The sequence below is a fragment of the Odontesthes bonariensis genome, chromosome 11 (genome assembly GCF_027942865.1).
Source record: "Odontesthes bonariensis isolate fOdoBon6 chromosome 11, fOdoBon6.hap1, whole genome shotgun sequence".
Taxonomy (NCBI): Eukaryota; Metazoa; Chordata; class Actinopteri; order Atheriniformes; family Atherinopsidae; genus Odontesthes; species Odontesthes bonariensis.
Window position 1 is genome coordinate 9,113,520 of NC_134516.1, and position 22,738 is coordinate 9,136,257.

General features: G+C 38.1%; 1 protein-coding gene and 1 long non-coding RNA gene across 3 annotated transcripts in view; one reads left to right on the forward strand and one right to left on the reverse strand.

Annotated features, from left to right (window-relative positions):
• The window catches only part of LOC142391332 (uncharacterized), a 397,679-nt gene that overhangs the window by 219,021 nt on the left and 155,920 nt on the right, over positions 1–22,738 (reverse strand). The gene's annotated exons all lie outside the window — the stretch shown is intronic.
• The window catches only part of dmd (dystrophin), a 215,905-nt gene that overhangs the window by 44,472 nt on the left and 148,695 nt on the right, over positions 1–22,738 (forward strand). For both annotated transcript variants that reach the window (XM_075477434.1, XM_075477432.1), the window contains exons 2-7: positions 12,177–12,238; positions 15,633–15,725; positions 17,479–17,559; positions 18,511–18,603; positions 20,075–20,176; positions 20,991–21,061. In XM_075477434.1, coding sequence (XP_075333549.1) covers positions 12,177–12,238; positions 15,633–15,725; positions 17,479–17,559; positions 18,511–18,603; positions 20,075–20,176; positions 20,991–21,061 — 502 coding nt within the window. The remainder of the gene's footprint in view (positions 1–12,176; positions 12,239–15,632; positions 15,726–17,478; positions 17,560–18,510; positions 18,604–20,074; positions 20,177–20,990; positions 21,062–22,738) is intronic.

A 22,738-nucleotide genomic window follows, 5' to 3' on the forward strand; every position in this document is an offset into this window, starting at 1 on the left:
TCTTTCAAAATGCTTGTTTGAGTGTTTGTAATTTCTACTTTAGTCCTGGAAAACCAACATGGCAGCAAAGCTGCGACTTCTGTCTCTTTGTTTTTCAGACAGTAGTCTGAACTGAATGCATTTCTTACGCTTAGTTTTAGGGAAAAGTGATCAAAATTGAATTAAAATGGCATTTAAAAAAAAAAAAATCTTTTAAAAGTGATCAGTGACCAATCGAGCAATTTTAAGACATTGCCAGAGCTTTCCGGCTAGAGTAACGTCTCTCTCCTGCCATTGAAACATCTCCCAGCTTCCATTCTAATCAGTCAAGGACAACAAAGGAAGCAGCTGTAGTAACAGTTGTCCTGACTCTCTGCCTTTTAAATATGTCTTTGAGTGAACATTGTACATGTTTTTAGTGCCGAAGCACTTAAGTGAATAATGATTTTTCATACGATGCTGAATTTACAAAATCTGGTGCTGTATTTATGAAACTGAACTGAACTTAACTGAACTGAATGACTCTGGTAGAAGGGTGTCGAAACATGAACGTTTTTATTTGACTTTTTCCACAATTTTTGGGGATCGATTTCAATTAGGCAAATAAAACACGGAGCCAGTAATGGGGTGACAGGGCATCATTATACAGTTCCAGATTTGAGTCTTATAATGTAAGAGTTCTTCTAAAAATGTGTGTCTTAGCCTAAGAAAGAAGGGAATCTGATTTGAATGGAGTTCCACCCCTTTGAAAATCCCCTTAGATCTCCTCTAGCCAATTAGGAACTGGAGAAGTTAAAATCAGGAAGCAAATTGGTCTTTTGGATTATCTCTTTAGGGAACAATTTGCAAGAGAGGAGTAAGTGGAGGGTGCAGAATAGGGAAGAAAAAAAAAGGATGTTTGGAGACGTAAGAAATTCTAAAAGATACAGAATAAGAGTAAATGGATGAGCAGAGTGAGAGAAAAGGAGGAAACAGGACCGACAGATGAGAAAGCAAAAAGAAAACAGTGCTCAGGGAAAGAACTGACATCTAAGAAATGGAATGAAGAGGGTGTATATCTACTCGTGCATATAAGCCTCCAAACAAATGAGTGTAGTTTGATAGTATGTGGTGTACGAGCCCCATTTCAAAACATCCAATGGGATGGTTGTGGACTCTCAATCATTGATTGGTTTAATGTCACCTTTATGTGAGTCGCATACAGGCAAAGCACAGGTGAATCTTTTTTTTTTTATTCACAATATACTGCTTGAACATGGTCTCTGTGCCCCACCAGACAGACTGGGCAGTGTGATCACGTCCAAATCACATGACCGATTTGAGATGATGTAGCAGCCTCGCTGAGTCGGTTTCAACTTGTGTTGAAAGTGTGGACTTCAAACTATAGACCAGTTGTTGAATTGTGTTGATAGACCAAGTAAAACCAGACTTATGATCGATCATTTACTTCCTCCCGAATGTTAAAAGGAATATAAAAGGAAGAAACGGTAAAAACGGGCTATACGAGGGAAAGTGCTCGATGTGGTTTTCACAGGAAAATAATCTATTTCCTGCTCCGATTTGATGTTTTTTGTGTGATTTTAGGTCCATTGTGTTAATACAGTGTGTCAAAATGAAAAAAAAAATAACTGCAAGGTTTTGCTTTGATAAAATCACACCAAACAAGGTAAACAGTTTTTAAAGGGATAGTTCGCCTCTTTTGACATGAAGCTGTATGACATCCCATATTAGCAACATCGTGCATGTACATTTTCTTACCCCCCTGCTTCCTGTGAGCCGAGTTCCAGCTACGTGTTGGTGGTTTTCTGGTCTCCTCTTTAAGTCCAAAAACATGCATGTTAGGTTAACTCAGCGGTTCCCAAACTTTCTCTGCGGGGCCCCCATTTGGTATGTAAGAAATTTTTTGTAAAACACAAAAAAAAGATTCATCTGTACTTTATCTTTAGTAAAAAAAACGACTGTTGAGCACGGCAGTTTACGAGTTTTTGTCTGAAAAACTCAACTGGCTATTTTTTGTGCTCTGGATGTTTTGTCTCCAAGTGGGGTCTTAGCTTGTTCGGCTTCAAGCTGTCACAAGCTAGCGCTTTAAGACAGACAACACACTGCGGTCTCTCCTCATTACCCTCTGTTGTACACGTGCCATCATATCTTCTTTTCTTTGCCATGGAAGGAAATTGCTTCGGAAGCACATTTGGCAATGCTTCATCCTCTGCTTTGCATTTACATGGGAACTCCATCAAAAACTTATCCATGTTATGCTAGCAGCATCATTTATGGATTGATTGATTCATGCATTCCACCCGTGCCCCCCCCCCCCCCCCCCCCCCCCGTAATTGCTCTGCGCCCCCCGGTTTGCGAACCACTGGGTTAACTGGTGATTCTGTGTGGTTGTTTGTCTTTGTGTTGGCTCTGCAATAGAATGACAACCTATCTAAGGTGACCTTTGCTGATGAGATAAGCTCCAGCCTCTCCGCAAACTTAAAGAGGTTAATGGATATAATGAATGAATAATAAATTAATGAACGCATGAATGGACGATAATGAATGAATGCATGAATGAATTAATGTTTTAATGAATGAAGTGCCATGTGTTTTCAATGATGGAAAAGCCTAGACTGAAGCAAACTCTTCCAAAACCGAGCTTCTAAAACCTATATGTACCTTTCAGCATTGATGGTGCCTTTCCAGATGTGCATGTTGTCAATTTCACAGACACTAGAACCCCCACACCAGCAGAGACGAAGGCTTTTGAACTGCATGAAAAAAATGAGGTCATTGTGTTTGGCAACAAAGAGAAGAGGTTTGCTGTCAGGAAACATCTTGAGTCACTGTTTCTAGAAACTAAAGACCAAGTCCGGAACCTCGGCGTGCTGATAGACTCAGACCTGACCTTCAACAATCATATCAAATCAGTCACCAAATCAGCCTTTTATCAACTTAAAAACATATCCAGAATTAAGGGTTTCATGTCCCAAACAGATCAGGAGAAGCTGATTCATGCTTTCATCTCCAGCAGACTTGACTACTGTAACGGTCTTCTGACTGGACTCCCCCAAAAGAGTCTCAAACAGCTGCAGCTCATTCAGAACGCTCCAGCCCGAGTTTTAACCAGAACAAAGAGATCACATCACATCACCCCAGTTCTCAAGTCTTTACATCGGCTCCCGGTCAGACACAGAATAGATTTTAAAGTTCTGCTACTCGTCTACAAATCACAGAATGGTTTAGGTCCAGAACACATGAATGACATGCTAGCAGAGTATAAACCCAGCAGAGCTCTGAGGTCTGCTGGCTCAGGTCAGATAGTGGAACCCAGAGTTCAAACTAGACACGGTGAAGCAGCTTTTAGCTGTTATGCTGCACACAACTGGAACAAACTACCAGCAGAACTGAAATCAGCCCCAACTGTAAGCACTTTTAAATCCAGGTTAAAAACATTTCTCTTTCGTTGTGCTTATGGTTGAGTTTATCTTTCTTTATCCCCTCTTCTTTGATTGCTTTGAACTGTGTTTTAATTTTTATTCAATTTTTTTTTTCTCTTTAAATTGCTTGTTTTTATGGTGCTTTATGCTGTTCTTTTAAATGCCTTGTCTTTATGTAAAGCACATTGAGTTGCCTGTGGTATGAAATGCGCTGCTATATAAATAAAGATGCCTTGCCTTTGAACTGAGCTCCGAACAATTAGCTCGTGGGTCGTTCTCCTCTTTAGAATGGAGGACACAGCATCCATGATGTCTTTGCCCAGAGAAGTTAGCAGTGTTTTTGGATTAGATTAACATATAGCTTCTTTTTTTTTTGCACGATAGAACTTTAATCTGCATTTTTGTTGTAGTATGGCAAACCTTTAACAGACTTTGATTTCTAGAAGTGCACAAAACCATGCAGACGTTTCCATGAAATAAATATGCCAGTTCTTAATGCAGTTCTATCCTGCGAGCCCTAAAGATCATGGGCATCAGATACAGATTTTTGCCGATGGCTTTCATGCACAGATGTTACTAGATTTTGTCAATCTTTTAATGATATCATGCACTGTAGATGATGGAATATTTGTTGCAGTGTCTTGAGTCTCCAACCCTTTTACAGAAGCACTTATTGCAACAACCTCATGTGCAGACTTTTCCACCCCAACCTCTTTTTGGCAGTATGTTTCAACACTAATATTTTGATATTATATAATGCTGTTTTTTTTGGCCACGTTCTTCTCAGAAAGAGATTTTTTTATATCTCAAGAGAATTGCTGTGTAAAATAAAAAGGAAACAAACAAACAAATAGAGAAACTGTGACTGACTGCATCAGTATCCAAGGTGTTGAATTAACATAATTAAGCAATGCGTTATAGCTCCAAATAATTTTAGTTCCTAAACCCAACCCACTGAAATTTGTTACCCAAAGTTAGTTACCAAAATAGATGTAATAACCAAACCATGTTTAAGAGTCCTGTGACTTCCCCCTCCACTCCTCCAGCTGACCTAAGCTGTGAATATGTCACACCACTTACACTATACAGTGTGACAGTTGCATGAAATGACACCCAATGCCTGGAGCATTAAGCATTGCGACGTCCACGTTTTGTGCCTTACTGTTTGCAAGGTTGAGAACAGCTGCCATAGACTTCACCTTATGAGGACCTTGTTGTCAATTCATAAGTAAACTCTCCAGATTGGCACCTGCTGGATTTGCTTTTACTGTGTGATGTCGTCAGGCACCAACACCAAATTAATCTTTGTCCATATTTAAGACAAAATATTGACAAAAATTGACAAAATGGCAGGGTTTGATGCTTTGGGATAAAAACAGGTTGACTGCTCATCCACCCTTTTAACCAGGCAGGCTGATCTGGCATAAATACATGAAAGGAACATGCTTTTCCTTTCCTTTCGGAACTAGGACGACAGATTTTAGTGTTAACGAAAATGTTTTTTTCTCAACTGCTGCCTCTCAAACTATATTTATACACTATTTGAACTAAAATGTCCACTTGATAGAAAAGTAGTTAAACAGACGCTTAGATGAACTCTGTGGACATCTCTGGATTAAACTACAGATATAAAGTAAACTTGGCCTATCTCCCACCGACCGTGTAATCGTTCTCAGGCTTCTATGTTCATGGAATCGATGCTATTGTGTTTCCGTGTTTCCCTTCTCATGCACAGTCCCCCAAAAGTTGCAATTAGATATCTCACCTTCTTTTTGGCTGCATCTTTATGAACCACTGACACTTACAGATTTCTCACATTATACAAGCTGTTTTGTATTTAATTTGCCATGCTGTTATTTTTCTAATTAATTCTTATTTGCCTTTTTCTGCACACCCACAAAATTTGAGGATCAGCTGAAAGTTGGAATGAACCAGAGATAAATCAGCTTTTTGTCAGGTAGATTCTCGTGATGCACGTTTGCCCAACAACGAGGATGTCAGCGTGACCTCTCTCTCTTCATTAGCTAACTCTCCGTTTTCCTTCCCCTCCATGAATCCTTTGTTTCATCTCTCAGTAATGACCTGCTCCGATCGGATTTGCTCTCAGATTCCTTTCGTGTCTAATAGCCATAAGTGTTACTTATGGCTATGGTACTTATTGTAGCAGCGGCCAAAACAACGACAAACACGAGTTTTGTGCTGAGCATCACTGTCAATGTAAACAGATCACTTCTTTGCCCTCCTGGGGCTTCTGTCCTCACACTTTTCCCTGAGCTTCATTAGAACGCTGACATGTCTCTTCAGAGCACCAACCGAGATGGATCAGATGGTACACACATCTTTTACGCACACCATTAGAAATGCATTACAGTTTGACGAATACAAGTTCTGAATAATAACCAGGCAGTTATTTGCCATATCGATGACAGTTGGTGGAAGACTGTTGATTAACATATTATTTGAATATTGTCCCGGCTCTTCCACTTGAAACTCGAATGTGGAGCACTACAGGATCATTTTCTTAAATATTCATTTACAGTTATAAGGCCGTATCTCAATTCTTTCACAGGCTTGTTTCCGTTGACATTGGATCCGGATTGTTTTACATTGGCTGCTCTCATAAAGCTTCATTATCTTCACTATTGGGAAAAGAAACCCAAAAGTCAGTCAGCTGTTTTTTCTGAACATGTAATGGGTAAATTCACTTGAGACAATGATTTAGATGTAACAAAAGTATGCAAATAATGGTCAGTGTGCATTTAAAATGTGTATTTTTAAACTTACTAAAAACTAATGGGAAAAAAAAGGCCAAATGCACTACAGTTTGTTATATAATCTTCCCTTTAGTGCTTATTGCATCTTACATAAGGATTTAAAGCTGCTGTCTGCAACTTTTTTTTAGTCATATTAGCTTGAACTGTCATGGGATTCTGAAAGGAGAATATTAAATAGGCTGTCTAGGAAAAAATCCCGAATTCTGTAGCTCCCTCTGAAGCCTGTAATCGTGCTCGCAAAAATGGAGCGCTCCCGGCTGTTTTTAACCAATCACGTTAGGTTTATTATTTATCTATTATCTGAGCAGAACAGTCACCAACCACGTCTTCCATGCTGAGCGTGAGTCTGTCCCCAGCTTGTGTGCGCGCACACTGGTGTGAACTCACGTGCACAACCTCGTCCACAGAGGGGGAGGGACCTGAAAGTTGTATTAGTTCGAATTTTCCGACTTTAGACTCGAAATTTTGAAAAACTGCCGACGGCAGCTTTAATGCATGACAAATAATTTAACATTTTTACTCATTTTTGATTGTTTATTCTATTTATTTCTGTATTAATTACAACTTTGGTTTATCTGACAACTTCTTCCATCATAAAGTAATTTTTATTATAATTGTAAGCTTAAGAAACAGTTTATTTGTTTGGTTTGTGGTTATGATTGCTGCCCGCCATAACCCAATTTTATATGGTTCAATAAACTATTTGATGACTTGAGTCGCACTCAAATCGCACAGACTCGAAACTTGACTTCAGACTTGCCCTCAGAAGACTTGAGACTTGACTTGGACTCGAGGTCTGGGACTCGTAAACAATCTTCATTACAGGAAATTATTGTTTCTGATCTTTATTTCATTCATTGCTGTGTATGACAAGGCTGATGGCAGGCTGAGCGCAACATAGCCTCACGCATGTGTGCAGGCAGCCACTGATATCAAAACTACTGTAACCATGGCAATGCCAAGCTCATCTGGAACTGTGCCCTAAGCTGTCACATTTGGTTATAAAGCGTTCACGCAGATAGCAAACAAGCAAACGGCCACTCGCAAAGTGTGTGTTATCAGGATAAATAATGCCGGCTATACTACGTCCAACTTCTTCAGGCACCTGAAAACACACAAGGACAGGTCAATCTTTCTGTAATGTGAAAGGGAAACTTGGCGCGCATCGAAAGGTACTGCCAGCAAACTAATCAAAGTAGGGATGCAGCGATACCACTTTTTTTCAAACCGATACGATACCGATACTTGGATCTGAGTACTTGCCGATACCGAGTACCGATGCCGATACTTTTACCACAAAAAAATGTAATGAATTGGAAGACAGGTTTCGGTCTCACTAGCCCAGTGGTTCCCAAACTTTTTGTGCTCAAGGCACACCAAAGGACAAGTAAAAATCTCAAGGCACACCTATTAAGCAAAATAGTCCTTATAACACGTGTTATCACTCATATCATATAAAATATCTGTAAATGTGCATTATTATTTACTAATGCCAAATACAAGTTGCTCAATCGCGTGGTGGGAGATGCTTGGGTAGTTCGATGCAGAAGAATGAGCTAACTAGCAGTTAAGTTAGCATTAGCTAACTAGCAGTTAAGTTAGCATTAGCTAACTTCTCCTGACAGGACGCACTCGGGCTGAGGATTGTTGACATCCCCGGTCCAACGGAAGCCATAAGACGGTAACTTTCATGATACTGTCAGCTGACTGTTTTTTTTCTCTTTTCTTTCGGTGGTGGGTTGTCGGCAGTCTCTACACTGGTGGTTGGTGGTTTGCTCCACACCAGAAAGCTCTCCATTTTCCCTCTTGCGTGTTTCTCTATTTTAATGTTGTCCTTCAGCCTTTGATGTGTCACAGTCTCATAATTCCCACCTGCGCAACTGTGTTAACAGCGAAATATGGGATTCTCTGAGTATCTTTTTTTTTAAATAATTTTTTTAGGAATAGAGTTTTCTTCTGTATTATGAAATGAGTACATACAAAGTACTGCTATAGTAAATAAAAAATATATATTTTTGTGTAGTTGTATATATTGCACACCAGGACTTGGACACCCTCTGATCGCGGTCTTCATGCAATAAATTGGTATCGGTTCATGGTATCGGTTAACTTTAATGAGTACGAGTACGAGTATATTAGAATAGTATGAGCCTAAATCAAGAATAGTATCCCTAAATCAAAGTAAACAGTGTAAACTATATTCAGATCATAGCTTCTTTGTTCACTACACAGTGTTGCTGATTTATCTCCAGCAGCCTGTGAAATTTGGGAAGGACTTTGGTTAAGTAGCCTAGGTTAACTGTTGGCAAATTAATTGCTAACACAAAGACTTGAGACTTGACTTAGACATGGAAAAAAATTACTTGTGAACATGTCTGCCTCCTGAAATTAAGCTTTTGGGATTTGTGTTGTTTTATCATGCTCAATACTGCTAACAAACAAACTAGCTAACAAATCCGATCGAAGTAGCCTTCCAGCTTCTCTTAGCATTATCAGCTGAGAAACTGATCAATTGAAAGCCACCTAGTTTCAGCAGACTCTATTAGTCTGCCCCCCACTCCCACTTCCACTAAATCTAACACTCAATTTGCCTATTATTTGAACTGTTGCTGTGATGCAACTGCATGTGGTTTTTATCACCGCTCTCCAACCCACACTGTTGTTTAACTGCAGAGATTTGGCGTAAGTAATTTAAGCAATTGATCTGCAGGATTGATTCCTTCCATTTTAACATTCTGATTGGTAGCCAGTACGGCCTATCTTCTCCGCAAGAATTGATTTTCTTGTAAAGAATAAAGTATATTGTATTTTGCGAGCAATGGAGAGCAATGGAGGTATTTTGCCCCTAAATAGAATAAAGCCCAGTAGAATTTGTTGCTTGGGATTGCTACATCCTTAAATTCTGCCTTCTTTTGTAGTTTGCTGGTCATCACAATGCAGTGGCGGGCCGTGCATTTCACACATGGGCCTTCAGTATGGTCGGCAACTGTAATTAGGGACACCTCATTTGTGCGGGGGTCTGGGGGTCCTCCCCCATAAAATTTTGCATTTCTTAGATGCAATTTCCTGCATTTTTACAAAATTGTGTCCCGTTTCAGCTCAATACAGAACCGTACTTTTGTTTCTAAATACGGGACGATTCCGTATTTCAAGGGACTGTTGGCAACCCTTCAGTGCCCCCTTAATAAAGCCTATAAAACTACTACAGCAACGTGATTCATAAAATCATCAATTACATCATATTACAATATTATTAAGTAAAATGTTAAAATCTACTTGTGAAGAATTAATGCGGCAGGGAACACACGATGTGCAGACATTACAAGCGCTTTATTGAACTCGCAGATGGCCGGCAGTGCTTTGGTGTCTTCCCGCTGCCTTGCTTAGACAAGCCAAATTGGAAAATCCGCTATGGCTCCAAACACCATGGCGATCAGTACCAAACAACAGAAGCTCCCAACAATAGAACTTGCCGTTTTCCTCGGAGCCCGTAAGCCAGGGGTATCGTTCGTAATGTGCTGATTGAAAGTGACATACAAATCCTTTACCGGCTTGTGCCAGGTTCGCTAACTTCGGAGTTAGCCGACCTTTCTTTACGATGTCCAGCTTTTCAGTAAAAGTCCTCTGGGCAAATGGCTGCAACAATAAATTTGCCACCAAATCAACTTCTCCTCCTCCTTTAGCCATTGATGTTTTGTATAAAAAGGAAATTTACGTAACAACTATTATTAATAGTTGTTAGGTAAATAATTAATTAATAATAATTATTATTATTATTAATAGTCTATTAATAACTCAACTATATCTTATAAAAGCTCCTCAATATTCGTGAATTCAATAACTCGACTAGCACTAGCACTAATGTATTTTTTTGTAGCATCAGATGTCATGTCAAAATCTACCCAATCATCGAATGTGATTAAAATGACGTTTCCATATGTCCGCTTAGAGCCAATCAGACCACCTACGCCTGCAATGGGCTGTTGGGGGCCGTCAGAGGCAGTCTAATAACATTGGTTCGGGGTTCGCTACGCTGTCTTCTACATTCTAGATGTAGTTAGGGCCAGCAGACCCAGATTGTTCTGGCCTCCCGGCAGATTTGTTTGCCTGGCAACCAATGATAGCTGAAATATGATTGGTTAAATGCGTCAATATGAAAATACAGTCTGGCAGCAGCGCAGCCAGGGGAAAGGAAATGGACAGACAATAAAATAGTAAGATATGAAAATAATAATTAAGAAAATCACAAACAGATGTTCATTTTATTTTGTTTAAGATATTGTTTAGGCCAGCAGAGAAGGCCTTGCAGGCCCTGACGGCCCACCACTGTCACAATGTCTGGTTAGTTAGTCTTTACCATACTGGATCTGTAAGTCCAACAGAATCTTAGCTTGGTCATTCTTTACCACTTTTGCAGGCATCTCTTACTTTGGTACTTTTAACCCATACCTGTAGGCTGTTGATGTCACTTGGTTTTGGCGTGTCATGTATGCCATACCTGCTGGCATCTTGCACTTTGCTAATGTGTGCTGGACTGTCTTGGGGGCATATTTACACAGCCTGCACCTGAGGTTCTGTCTGGTGTGGCAGAGTTAATTTTATCATATTTCCAACTGAGATTCAGCGATTTGTGTTGATGTGTCTTTATTGAGATGCATGGTGCTGTGTGCTTGCTACATGGGTAGCCAAGCCTTAGCATGGACATGCATAAGTCTTGTGTGAATGTCTGAGTGTTCTTGTTAACTCATTCAAATCTTTTTTGGTATGATGTACTAATGTTTTTGGACCAATGCCAGACCCCAATTAAGCAAAATTCAGCGGATTTCTGGGGTCCTGATTAGGATTAAGCAAAAGTATAAATTTAGGTTAGGTTAAGGATAGGGTTAGGAATAATCTGGTAATGGTTAAAGACACAGTCATGGTTTGTATTCAGGTGCACGATGAATGGGAGTCATTGAAATGTCTTGATAACGTTAGCTTTGTGTGTGTGTGTGTGTGTGTGTTTGTTTGTTTAAAGCTACTGCAGGTTTCAGTAACTGAGCAACAGTTGAAATGGTCTATTGATTGGGCTTCAGTCTCGGGCTCGTTCCTTTCCTCCCTACTAATTCTAACACTGAATTTTCCTGACAACACACATAAATGCACGTTTACACACACTACACATACATATGAACAGGGCCATTATCTTTTACAGCTGAAGGCATACATATATCTACAGATGCAGGGTCATGCCAATTTAAGAGGATAAAGCTTTTTTCAGCTAGCCATTTGCCTCAGGTTGTGGTTCTCAAGTGAGCTCCTTGTATGAATAATACTATAAATATCAATTATGATAAAAATATTAATAATTCTGATTGAAAGTGATTTGAATAAACCCCATAAAAATAAACTGAAAAGGTGTTAAATTAGTTCTACCAAACTAAACACAATTTAAACTGATATTGTCGTCCTAGTAAATCAATTTGATCAACCCTAATAGATTATGTTGACCCAACCCAAACAAATTAATTTGCTGCAGTGTAATTGCTTAAAGCTAAAAGAAAACCACATATTTGTGTGGAAATTGGTTCCATTTTTTCATTTTTATGTTCATTCAACAAGTTATTATCCTAAGTGCTTGGTTTACCTACAGGGGCGATGGTGGGGAGTGGAGAAGGGCCCAAATGCACACACGGATAAGGCAGGAGGTTTTAGAAGAACTTAAAGGGGACTTCATTTTTTATACCTGGACCTTATTTCTGGCATAAAATACGTTCATCTACTCACCGATAACATTTCGGTGAAAGTCGGCATCCTTCAGACGCTATTTAGATCACTCGAGATCCGCGTATATCCATATTAGCAAGTTAGCTTTTGTTAATGTGCTCAGTTTTATGTCCAGAAAGTTTCAGTCTTGTTCCATATATCTGACTTGACCTGTTTTTTTTCCCACAGTAACACTCAAATACTGTATGTACACCTTCTTTTTTTCTTACCGAGTATGTTTTGTTTGTCCTGGCAGATGAAAGAGAGGACGTTCAAAAGAAGACTTTCACAAAATGGGTAAACTCACAGTTGGCAAAGGTAAGACACATTCCTGCTTTCTTCTGTCTTTAATTCAACTCTTTAGTCTTACCTCTTAGGCCATTTGTAACTTTCACCAGGGCTGTTTTTGAAGACAAAATAGATTATTTTTGTGAAAATTATCACAAAGTGAACAGCTTTCTCAAGAACTTTAGACATAAAATGGACATTGGATATAAGTCGATAATTAGCTAATCATCATGGATCAAGAGTAGGTTTTTTAAGGAAAGGTTTAATCACAGCAACCTTAAAACTCTGTGGTTAATAGCCTGTCAACAAAGACAGATTGATCAAATCCAATATGGAAGTGTTGATTAAGGTGAAAATCCTCCTTGAAAAGTCTGGTTGGGATTGGGTCTAAATTATAAGTTGATGGTTTAGAAGAGACTTTTGTTGTTATTAGCTCAGAGAGATCAACTGGTCTAAATACGAATACTTCAAAAGCTGCTGTACTTGATAATAAATCAGTGACATTAGTGGGAAGGATTCCATGAATCTTTGATGTGACAGAAAGAATTTTATTGGCAAAGAAGCAGAGGTGGGTAGAGTAGCCAAAAATTGTACTCAAGTAAAAGTACTGTTACTTCAGAATAATATGACTCAAGTAAGGGTAAAAAGTAGTCATCCAAATAATTACTTGAGTAAGTGTAAAAAAAGTGCTTGGTGAAAAAACTACTCAAGTACTGAGTAACTGTTGAGTAACGTCTGATTTATTTGTTAACACAAGCATTCAATCAGACAGACAAAAATACAAAATAATCATCTTTAGGCAAATTAGAGTTCATCCAATTGATAAAATAAATTAAAATGAATTAATTAATTACAAAATGGCTTAAATTTAAATAATCCAGGTAAATTCAAGAACTTAAATAAAAAATAAAAGAGACTTAGGAAATGTTTAAAACATATGTAACCTAAAAAACAAACATTCACCTATCCATGGGGAAAAAACTAATTTAGGAAACTTACCGCGACATGTTTGATCAAGTTAGATGTTGAGTTTTTGAATGCTGAAATGTCCGTTTGTTTTGGTTGACACACTTTTTGTAAGATTGTGGTGGAAATTTTAGTAAGGCACAGAGTCAGTTATTTTCTGAGGAGATGAGATGCTTTTAATAATATCTTGCAAGAGAGAACAACACAGTACAGAATACAGAGCTGCTCTGACCTCTTGGGCAAAAACAATTCAGTTATAATACAGATTATTACGTAATCGCTCCTTTGATATGTTCAAGCGTTTTAATCTATTTTCCCTCCCTTCCTGCAGCCAAGGCTACCTTGAAACTGTACCATCTTTGCCACCATCCTCCTTAACGTTGTTTAATCACATTGCGAGCACACAATGCCCTCATTGAAAGGAAGAGAGAAAAACAGGTGGTGTCTTGCAGGAGGTTATTACAGGTTATACACAGTAACACTCAATACAATGCATATAGGAATGAATTTTTCCCTTACAAGGTAAACATGCTTTCAGTATGTTTACCTTGTCTGTGTTTTCATTGCCGACCGTTGATTCTGACATTTTTCATCTATTTCTTTGTTTGTTTGCTACGACTGTAAACTGTAAAGCTAACCCGTCCCGCCGCTGAGATTCAGTATGGTCACGTGACGAGACTGCACGGCTGCGTCTGATTGGTGAAACACAGTCAGGTGGTAGAGCTTTTGGTGGAAGTCTCTCTCTGTCAGAATAAAACATTAAAATGAGGCGTACGCGGGGGATAAAAATAATGACGCGTAGAATACCAAAGAGGTAAGAAGAGAAGTAACCAGCTCATTGTCGCCTAATGTAGCGGAGTAAGAGGACAGTTTCTTCTGCACAAATCTACTCGAGTAAAAGTAAAATGTATAGTGATTTAAAACTACTCCTAGAAGTACAATTTTTTTTAAAAAAAATACTCAAGTAAATGTAACGGAGTAAATGTAACTCGTTACTACCCACCTCTGCAAAGAAGCTCATGAAATCATGACTATTGAGTTAAAGGAATACCTGTCCCAACGGAGCTTGGACTCTTCGTCAGCCTGGCTACAGTGCTGAAAAAATATCTGGAATTTTTCTTATTCACTTCTGTCAATGTTGAATAATAAGCAGTTCTAGCTTTACGAAAGGCTTTCTTATATCTTATTAGACGCATTGAGACTCTTCTAAATTAGAAGAACAGAATTTTCTTTTCAAATTTATTAAAGTCTGCTTTTAGTCATGCTGCTTTTAATTATACCAAGCAGCCAGCCTCTTCTGACAGGTTTCCTTCATTTTCAACATTGGCAACATTGTCCAATGTTGTATGCATTGAAATTGTAGTGCTGGCAGTTAAGAAAATGGCAATAAAATGAATTCTATAAATTTGGTTCCAGTATTATCTGATAGACACCTACTATAAATACATTTCTTCTCGGATATAGAAAGAAGACAGTGGAATTATTAATCTTAAAGTGAAATTCTAATGCTGTAATAAAAAGCAATGAATACGTTTATGAACAGATTAAATTAAGATTGATTCAATTAATGTCAATTAAATCTGATGAAGATTAGTTCACCAACCGTAGCAGAGTGAGGTGTGCTTGACATCTCCAAAAATTTGATTGGATTTGGATGGATCGGGGTTTTGTTTTTGTAGCTCGGCAATAACTTAGCTGATGATGTGAAGCACAGTGTTGGCAGGTAGGCTCTCAGTGAACAGAAATTCATATCCAACAGATTCTCTCCTTTTTGTTTCTGCCTCTTCAAATCTTTTGAGTTTATTCCAAGCATTACTGGAGCCTCGGAAAACTTAATCAGCTGCTCCCACACGTTCCTGTTGTTGCTGTTATGTATAATGACAAATGTAAAAATGTGTCCAAATTGCCAGAAAAATACATAACCCTGAACCTGTTGGGAATCCCGTTGCCTGACAAGGTAAATGGAATACAGGTAATACTTGTAATTGTAAGATTAAATTTTTGTTCACTGTGGGGTGCTTTGTTCTCCAGGATATTATTCTTATTCTTTTCCCGGCAGAAAAAAAACAACTTTCTCAGTGTGAAGCTGCTGCTACTTTCTATTCCTATACTCGTCACCACTGATTAAGAACAACCTCTCGGGTTTGAATTGATATTTTCACATTTAACGCAAGACTGGTTTGTGATTACTCAAGAGATGTCTCTCTATGCTTAGAACTTTTTAAACAAGTGCATTCACTGTAGCATCTCTGCAGTAGTTGTTCTGAGTTCGGGGTTAGGGATTGTCTTTCTGCTTTTGCAAACAAAGCAGATAAATACATCTTCAACACTTATATAACTAATTTATCTGGTTATCATGTCATGTTTATCGTGGGGAACAGTCACTGAATGACCGTTCTGATTGTATTTTTGTACGTTCTCTCAAGTGTAAAACTGTGTCTGTGTATTTGCACTGTAGATAAGGAAACCACCTGTTGAGGATCTTTTCTCAGACCTATGTGATGGACGACGCCTGCTGGAGCTGCTGGAGGGGCTGACAGGAAAGCAGCTGGTATGAATAAACGCACCTATCAAATCAAATCAAATTTATTTATATAGCACATTTCATGTACAAACAATTCAAAGTGATTTACATAAAATAAAAGCATTGCAGCAGGGAGTGGAAGAAGCATTAAAATACAAAAAAGAATATAAAGAGAAACAAATAAAATAATTTAAATGAATATAAAAACAAACAAAAGTCTAGATAAGTTAAAAGATAGCGTGCAGATTTCATGCATAGACCTATGCATGCACTCTGGAATATGACAAATCTAGTAAGCAGGGACACGTACAAACTGATGAGCATACAAGTTGTTGAGTAAATGTCACATGTTTAGAGTTTGTTTTGCTTAATTCAGTCAGAGGAAAATTGTATAAACAAGATCAAGAGCAGATCGTGGACGTCTCTGGCTTTGTCTTTATAGCTTTAGTATGGAAGATTTACAAACCCGTTTTCCACAAAAGTTGGGAGCTACGTCTGAAATGTAACAGAGCTGTAATTTGCACATTTGTCTTAGACTTTGTTTAATACACACAAGTACAAACAAAATCATTTCCAGTGTCCTCACTGACCAACCAAGTTGTTTTCTTTAGAAAATTTGAACAAATATAGAATTTGATTTCAACATACAAAAAAACCCAACTGAGATAAGTCTTGAAAGACACACTTTTCTGAAGATTTAATAGCAGATTAACTGATGAAATGTCAAGATGTCAAGATGAGGTATAAAGGGCTGGCGCTACAACCAGTTCTAATTGGTATTTCTAAAGACTAAATGATATTTATGAACTGAGGGGTTGGGGGTTGCGGGACTTGAAAGGTCACCAGTTCATCACAGGGCCAACACAAGCACAATGAGACAAACAATCATGCACGCTCACACCCCCCTCTCCCCCCAAAGCCAATCAAATAAATGAATTAGCTAAACCCAATCATAAATTAGCAAACTTTCATTGTCAAGTCTTGTGTTTACCCAACCAAGTCAACCAGCAAAACGGGTTACGTAAGGATGACAGTCGTATTGAAAAAAATAATGTATTTAGCACCAGCCATGATCCTTTACTAAACCTTACCAACTAAAGTTATTGCCAAAACACAACCAAGGAATGGCAAAAAGGGTTTTAGTAAAATGTTGTTGTGTTATTAGATGAAAAATCTGTTGTCATATGTTGTTCTTTAACTCAAGTTCATGAGCACGTAGAAGCAGTGCTTAATTTGTAAAGTGGGAGGTCCCGGAGTGCAGAGGATGAGTGGCTCCGGTGCGAAAAAAAGCGTGCGGGGGGCGCTTTCGAGCAACCCTGTGCGCCACACCCAAAATAATCTGGGCATGTAATGTAGGCCTAATAACGATAGTCACATCAAATCCGGCGCAGCTTTACAAACTCTCTGGCTAACTGTCCAATAGAACGGAAGTGTGCACCCTCCTTTTCCGTAACATAGATATTTTCAGTATCTCGTTTCATGACAGAAATCACCAACAAGACGGATATTAAAAAAACAGACATTGACACTAAACAAACTTTAATTTATTTGTTTAATTATTTGATTTTTTTTTTTTAAAATAAATATTGTTTGTCAAGAGGGGTGGCGGATCGCGGATGACGGCTATAAATAGCTGGCGGAGCCAACGTCAGAGGTTCCAGAGCGCGCTCCGGCTCAAATTAAGCCCTGCGTAGAAGACTGAAAACATTCAGTCTTGCCAAAAACATATTTATTCCTCAATAATATTTTCTGTTTGCTTAATCTGTGTTTGTGTGTTTAGGTGAGGTTGGAGAAAGGGTTTACCCGTGTTCACTCGCTTAACAATGTCAACCGTGCTCTGCAGATCTTGCAGAAGAACAATGTAAGTATGCACACACACACGGTACCTTTTAATTCTGATGCAGGATGATGAGTATCCACGGATAGTATTGGTTTAAAAGCACTTGGCATGTGCATTTTAAAACACTCTACAAAAGCACTAAATTGGAGAGACAAAGCAACAGCTTCACAAGTGCATGGCATGACACAGGAGAACCAGCTGTTCAGGTCAAGACCAGCCTGTTCTAGTATTTTAGCCGGTAATAGGACATCTATATTGGCCGATTCTTCAGTCTGTCTGTGTTACATGCCGTGTAGAGGCTCATCCTTTGATGATTGTTCGTCCCCTTCATGAGCAGCTAGTTAATTTATGCTGCAAGACATTCATGGAGTGCAGTGTCCATCCTTGGTTTCTACAGTGCTTTTAATACAATTCAGCCAGCACTGTTATGTAAGAAGCTGCTGGAAATACAAGTGGATGCCTTCACAACTGCCTGGATTACTGACTACCTCATAAACGGACCACCTTTTGTGAGAATGAAGGATAATGTGTCTGAGAGCGTGATCAGCACCACAGGAGACGGTACTTATTGTACTAAGAAGAAAGCTGCATAAGTCAATGGGCATAAAGAACCAAACTTTCTCTCTAAAAACCCACTCACTATATAACAGAGTGTTGAAACAACAGTACTTAAGTTTTTAGCATGCTGATACTTGAAGCTGGAGGTTGTGCAGAAAATATCAATCTCTTTACTGTTCTTTGATTTTGCAAGAAAAAACTGTCTTTAACAACGTGTTCCAATCATAGAGCTTAAACATTCGAAGAGAGCTAAATCTTGGCCTGTTGTACAAAATTACAGCTCTAACAAATTGTTCTTTATATTAACAATGTGATCAACATGCAGTAGATAATTTAAAAAAAAAGTATAAAGGTAACTGGATTTTGGAAAATAAAGTCATCATGAGATTTTGTGTCACTAAAACCCTTCTCCAGGTTGATTTGGTGAATATTGGAGCGGGAGACATTGTTGATGGAAATCACAAGCTTATTCTCGGGCTCATCTGGAGCATTATCCTCCACTGGCAGGTAGGTTGGGGCATGCATGTGTATGCCTTTGTGAGTTTCAGCATGCTGCTCTGTGCAGTCATTGTAGAGGCTACGAATGTTTTTGTGAAATGTCTGTAGTTTTAACTGTAGTTCCCCCCTGCAATATAAAGCTTTACAGGGCTCTACAACCTTTATTTTCAAAAGAGCCCTTGACCCTTAAAATAAAGACAACACAGTTTATAGAATTGTATATCTAGTTATACTCTACATATACAAAAAACGATTGTTGATTATGCATTTATGAAATTATGATAAGCAGATATGCATTTGTCTGACAGTGAAGTACCCCATTAAAGTAATGTGGCTTTCAGAACTGCACTTTTTGATATACAGTGTTTTTTTTGTCAATTGCTCAGCTTTTTATTTTTATTTGCTAATTATAATGTAGTGTCTTTTAGAGTCGTACACTAGTCCAAGTACTGTTTTGAAGTGTTTTAAGAATTTGTGTTTTAGTATCTCTTGACATTATTTGATGTCGATACAACAGATAAGACATCATTTGTGTCATCTGTCATTCTTTTTTGAGATGCTCTATTTGCCCATGTTGTATTTTAGAGCCATGTTTTTTTTAGCTTGTGTGATGGGGTGGAATAGGTTCCTCTGACCTGTCATTCAAAATTACGGAGCCCCCTAGGGGACACGGGGTGGAATGATGGGTGACAAAAAAAAAAAAAAAAAAAAAAAAAAAAAAGAGGACGGACTTTTGTGAGATCTCAAGAAACTTTCGCGAGATCCAGCAAACAAAGTATTCTGGACCCGACCGGTGTTTCGTTTATGAAAGAAGAGGAGCAATGGAGGACGACTTGGAGAGATTCTAGAATTCCCAAAAGTCCCATGTTTGTGTCTGACCCGAATGTACTTTGTCCTAAATACGACCTCGCGAGATCTCGTATGATCTTGTGAAACTTCGCGAGAAAGATCTTGAGATCAACTTTTGCAAGATCTCTCAAAAGTCTGTTCTTTTTTTTTTTTTTTCCTATGTCCCCTAGGGGGCTCCGTATTTCTTTTACTAAATAAGAAAAAAGAAAAAAAGAGGACCACTAGATTAGTACATTTATACATTTATCTGCTGAGGAATTTTCATAGCTGACCATACAACATTTTTCAGATTTTTTTTTTTTTTTTACACCAACAATTTAGAAAGTCAGTCTTGCATTTTTTCCACAGAAGAAGTCAGACCAAAGTGATTTTCATTCATCCTTAGAGGATTATGAATACCATGAATCAAAATCTCAGGGCATTCCTTCCAGTAAGTTTTCAAACAAGAAGAAATTTATACCATTCTTTTAGAGCCTTAGGATAAAGGATAGAAACAGATTTAAACGGTCATGTTTTTGTGTTTCAAGTATACATCTGTGTGCAAAAAAAATGGTTGTATCGTTTCCATTGGTGTATAGTATGTATGTGTGATCAGTTTTGAAAATGGTATTCTTTGCATTTGGGTGTTCAGGTAAAGGATGTGATGAAGGATGTGATGGCGGGCCTACAGCAGACAAACAGTGAAAAGATTCTGCTGAGTTGGGTTCGTCAGAACACGCGGCAATATCCTCAGGTATGGTATTTCTCTGCTTCTCACCGAGTCTCTTTCCTAAACAGGTGGCTACGTCACTGGATTTGTGTTACGGTATTTTTCGTGAAGTTATCTCCTTGCATTTCATCTTTTGTACATGGATTCTCACCTTTGCCAAAGTTTTTTTTCTCATAAAAAAGAAAGATACAAATAAGGAAAAATTGCAGAAAAAGAGCAAAGAACGCAATGTGACTACAACAAGCTGCCACACCATTTTAGAACTTTTGGTATGATTTGAGACAGAAGATTGTAGTTGCCTGTTCCAACTGTTATTTAGTTTTCCAGTTAGAATCCTACAATGACAATGGTCAAGTAAAAAATAAAATAAAAGCAAGGACGAGAAATGTGTTTTAGACCTAACCATGATCTCTTTGTAGCCATAAGCAAATCATTTTATTGCCCCAATCCAACTAGGAAGTGTCAGAAGTATTTTAGTAAAGTGTTTTCACGTTATTGATTGATCTTGATCTCATGGCACTTCGCGGCCCATAGTTGAAAGCTCTTTTAAACAATGAACTTGAGAATGACGTCTGCTCTGAAGTGGAATCAAGGGGCAATTCAGTGAACATATATTTGGCTACTCAGTTCTTTCAGATCATTCCATATCTGCACGTTTAAAACCTTTTCAGTTCTTGTAATCTATCACTCCATGCATTATTAACCCCTCAGGTCGGTGAAAAGATATCATTGATAAAATGATTCCATGTGAAAAGGGGAAAGTGCTTGAGCAACAGCATTTCAGTTGTCAGTTTGACACTACACTTGTTGTGTAATAATGTATCACCTCTATCCTCAGGTCAATGTGGTTAACTTCTCCAGTAGCTGGAATGATGGATTGGCTTTCAATGCCCTTATCCACAGCCACAGGTACTGTTGAATGACGTGTCTCTGTGTGTGTATATGGGAACAAACATTCAATGTACTAAGAACTTCTGCAAGTATTGCATGAACTCAATTATTTTGATTATTTCTTTTAAAGTTTTCTATGGGTCTCTTTATTCATATGGTCCAGTAATTGCCCTACATACCCTTTATAGTTTAAGGCTGCTGAGAATTCTCTGATGTGGACATGAAGTGCATTTCCTCGAGTACTGTAGCTTGTGGTTTGGGGGGGCATGTACATCATTTGACAACGGACTCCATTTTCAAAACACAACTCAACTTCTCTCATATAAATTACTCGTGTAAAAAGATGATGGGTGTTTTTTTTCTCCGTTGCTTTTATTTATATGCAAGATATAATACTAATGTTACCATATGTCCATACACAATTTTTTCTTAATTAAATCCAAATTTCTGATATTATTGTTTTGATATGATATCATCAATATATTATAATATTATTACTATACGAAATAACCTGTGACCCTGCTGAACTCTGCACCGTCACTTTAACTCATTTATACCATCGTACTGTCACTTTACTGCATCCTTGCACCTTCTGCACTGCTTATGTGTCTTACTCAAGCCTTACGCCTATGTACATTTTATTCATACTACAATACTGTCTACATGCAGCTCTTAGTCCATGTAATCTCCACTCACTGTATGTGCTAACCTCACATATATATTCACTCTCTTCACAATGTACATATACTTTCAATAGATATTTATCTCCTATAAGATTTCCACTGTACTTTATGTAAATAATTCTGAATACGGCACTTCTGGTTAGATGCTAACTGCATTTCATTGGCTCTGTACCTATACTCTGCACAATGACAAAAAAATTAAATCTGATCTGATCTGATTATTAAGCCATCATACTCACAGAAAACGTGATTATTATTTGACGACCGATAGAAACCCGAGTCTTCAGGCACCGAGAGCCCCTCCGTTGAGTTTATGTGTCTAACAGAGCCACCTTTTACTGTCCTATATATATATATATATATATATGAGGCTTTCATTCATACAAACGTTTGTCTTTTAGCATACTATAATCAAGCCAGTAACTGCTTTGCTTGTAAAAAAATGAATGAATAAATAAAATAAAAGATTATATTAACTTTAAGGTGTATACAGATGTAAATGCTTGTGCGTAGGAGCGATTCATCACAGAACTTCTGCAATGAAGGCAAAATTTTGCATGAAGTCCAACGTGTCTGTGATATTTTACTGGTGCTGGCCTCTCTTGGTTTGTTATGGTGGATAATAATGCAAGCAGAGAGAAGTAATAAGATCCTCTGATTATATTTCTCCTCTCTGTGCTCCTGCTGTGTAAAAAAAAAAAAAAAGGCGGACTAAAACAAAAATGCTTAAAAGATTATTAGATGAAGATGCAGACCCTGAGGTCCCTTTTTAAACAGTAGTAGATTTTGGAATACGCTGACTGCATTTTTCACGAAGCTTCTCGGACTCAGGTCACATAGTCCTAGTTGAACATGTTTTGCTGCAAACAAAACACAGCAGCACGATCTCGTGTGAGGTTAAGCCTCACACAAAATTAATTGCTTAGTTATGATAAAAATGAGGATGCTATTTTAAAAGTAATATTATTAGTAGTAGATATTCCAAATGGAACTGAGATCCTTTGCTTTTCCA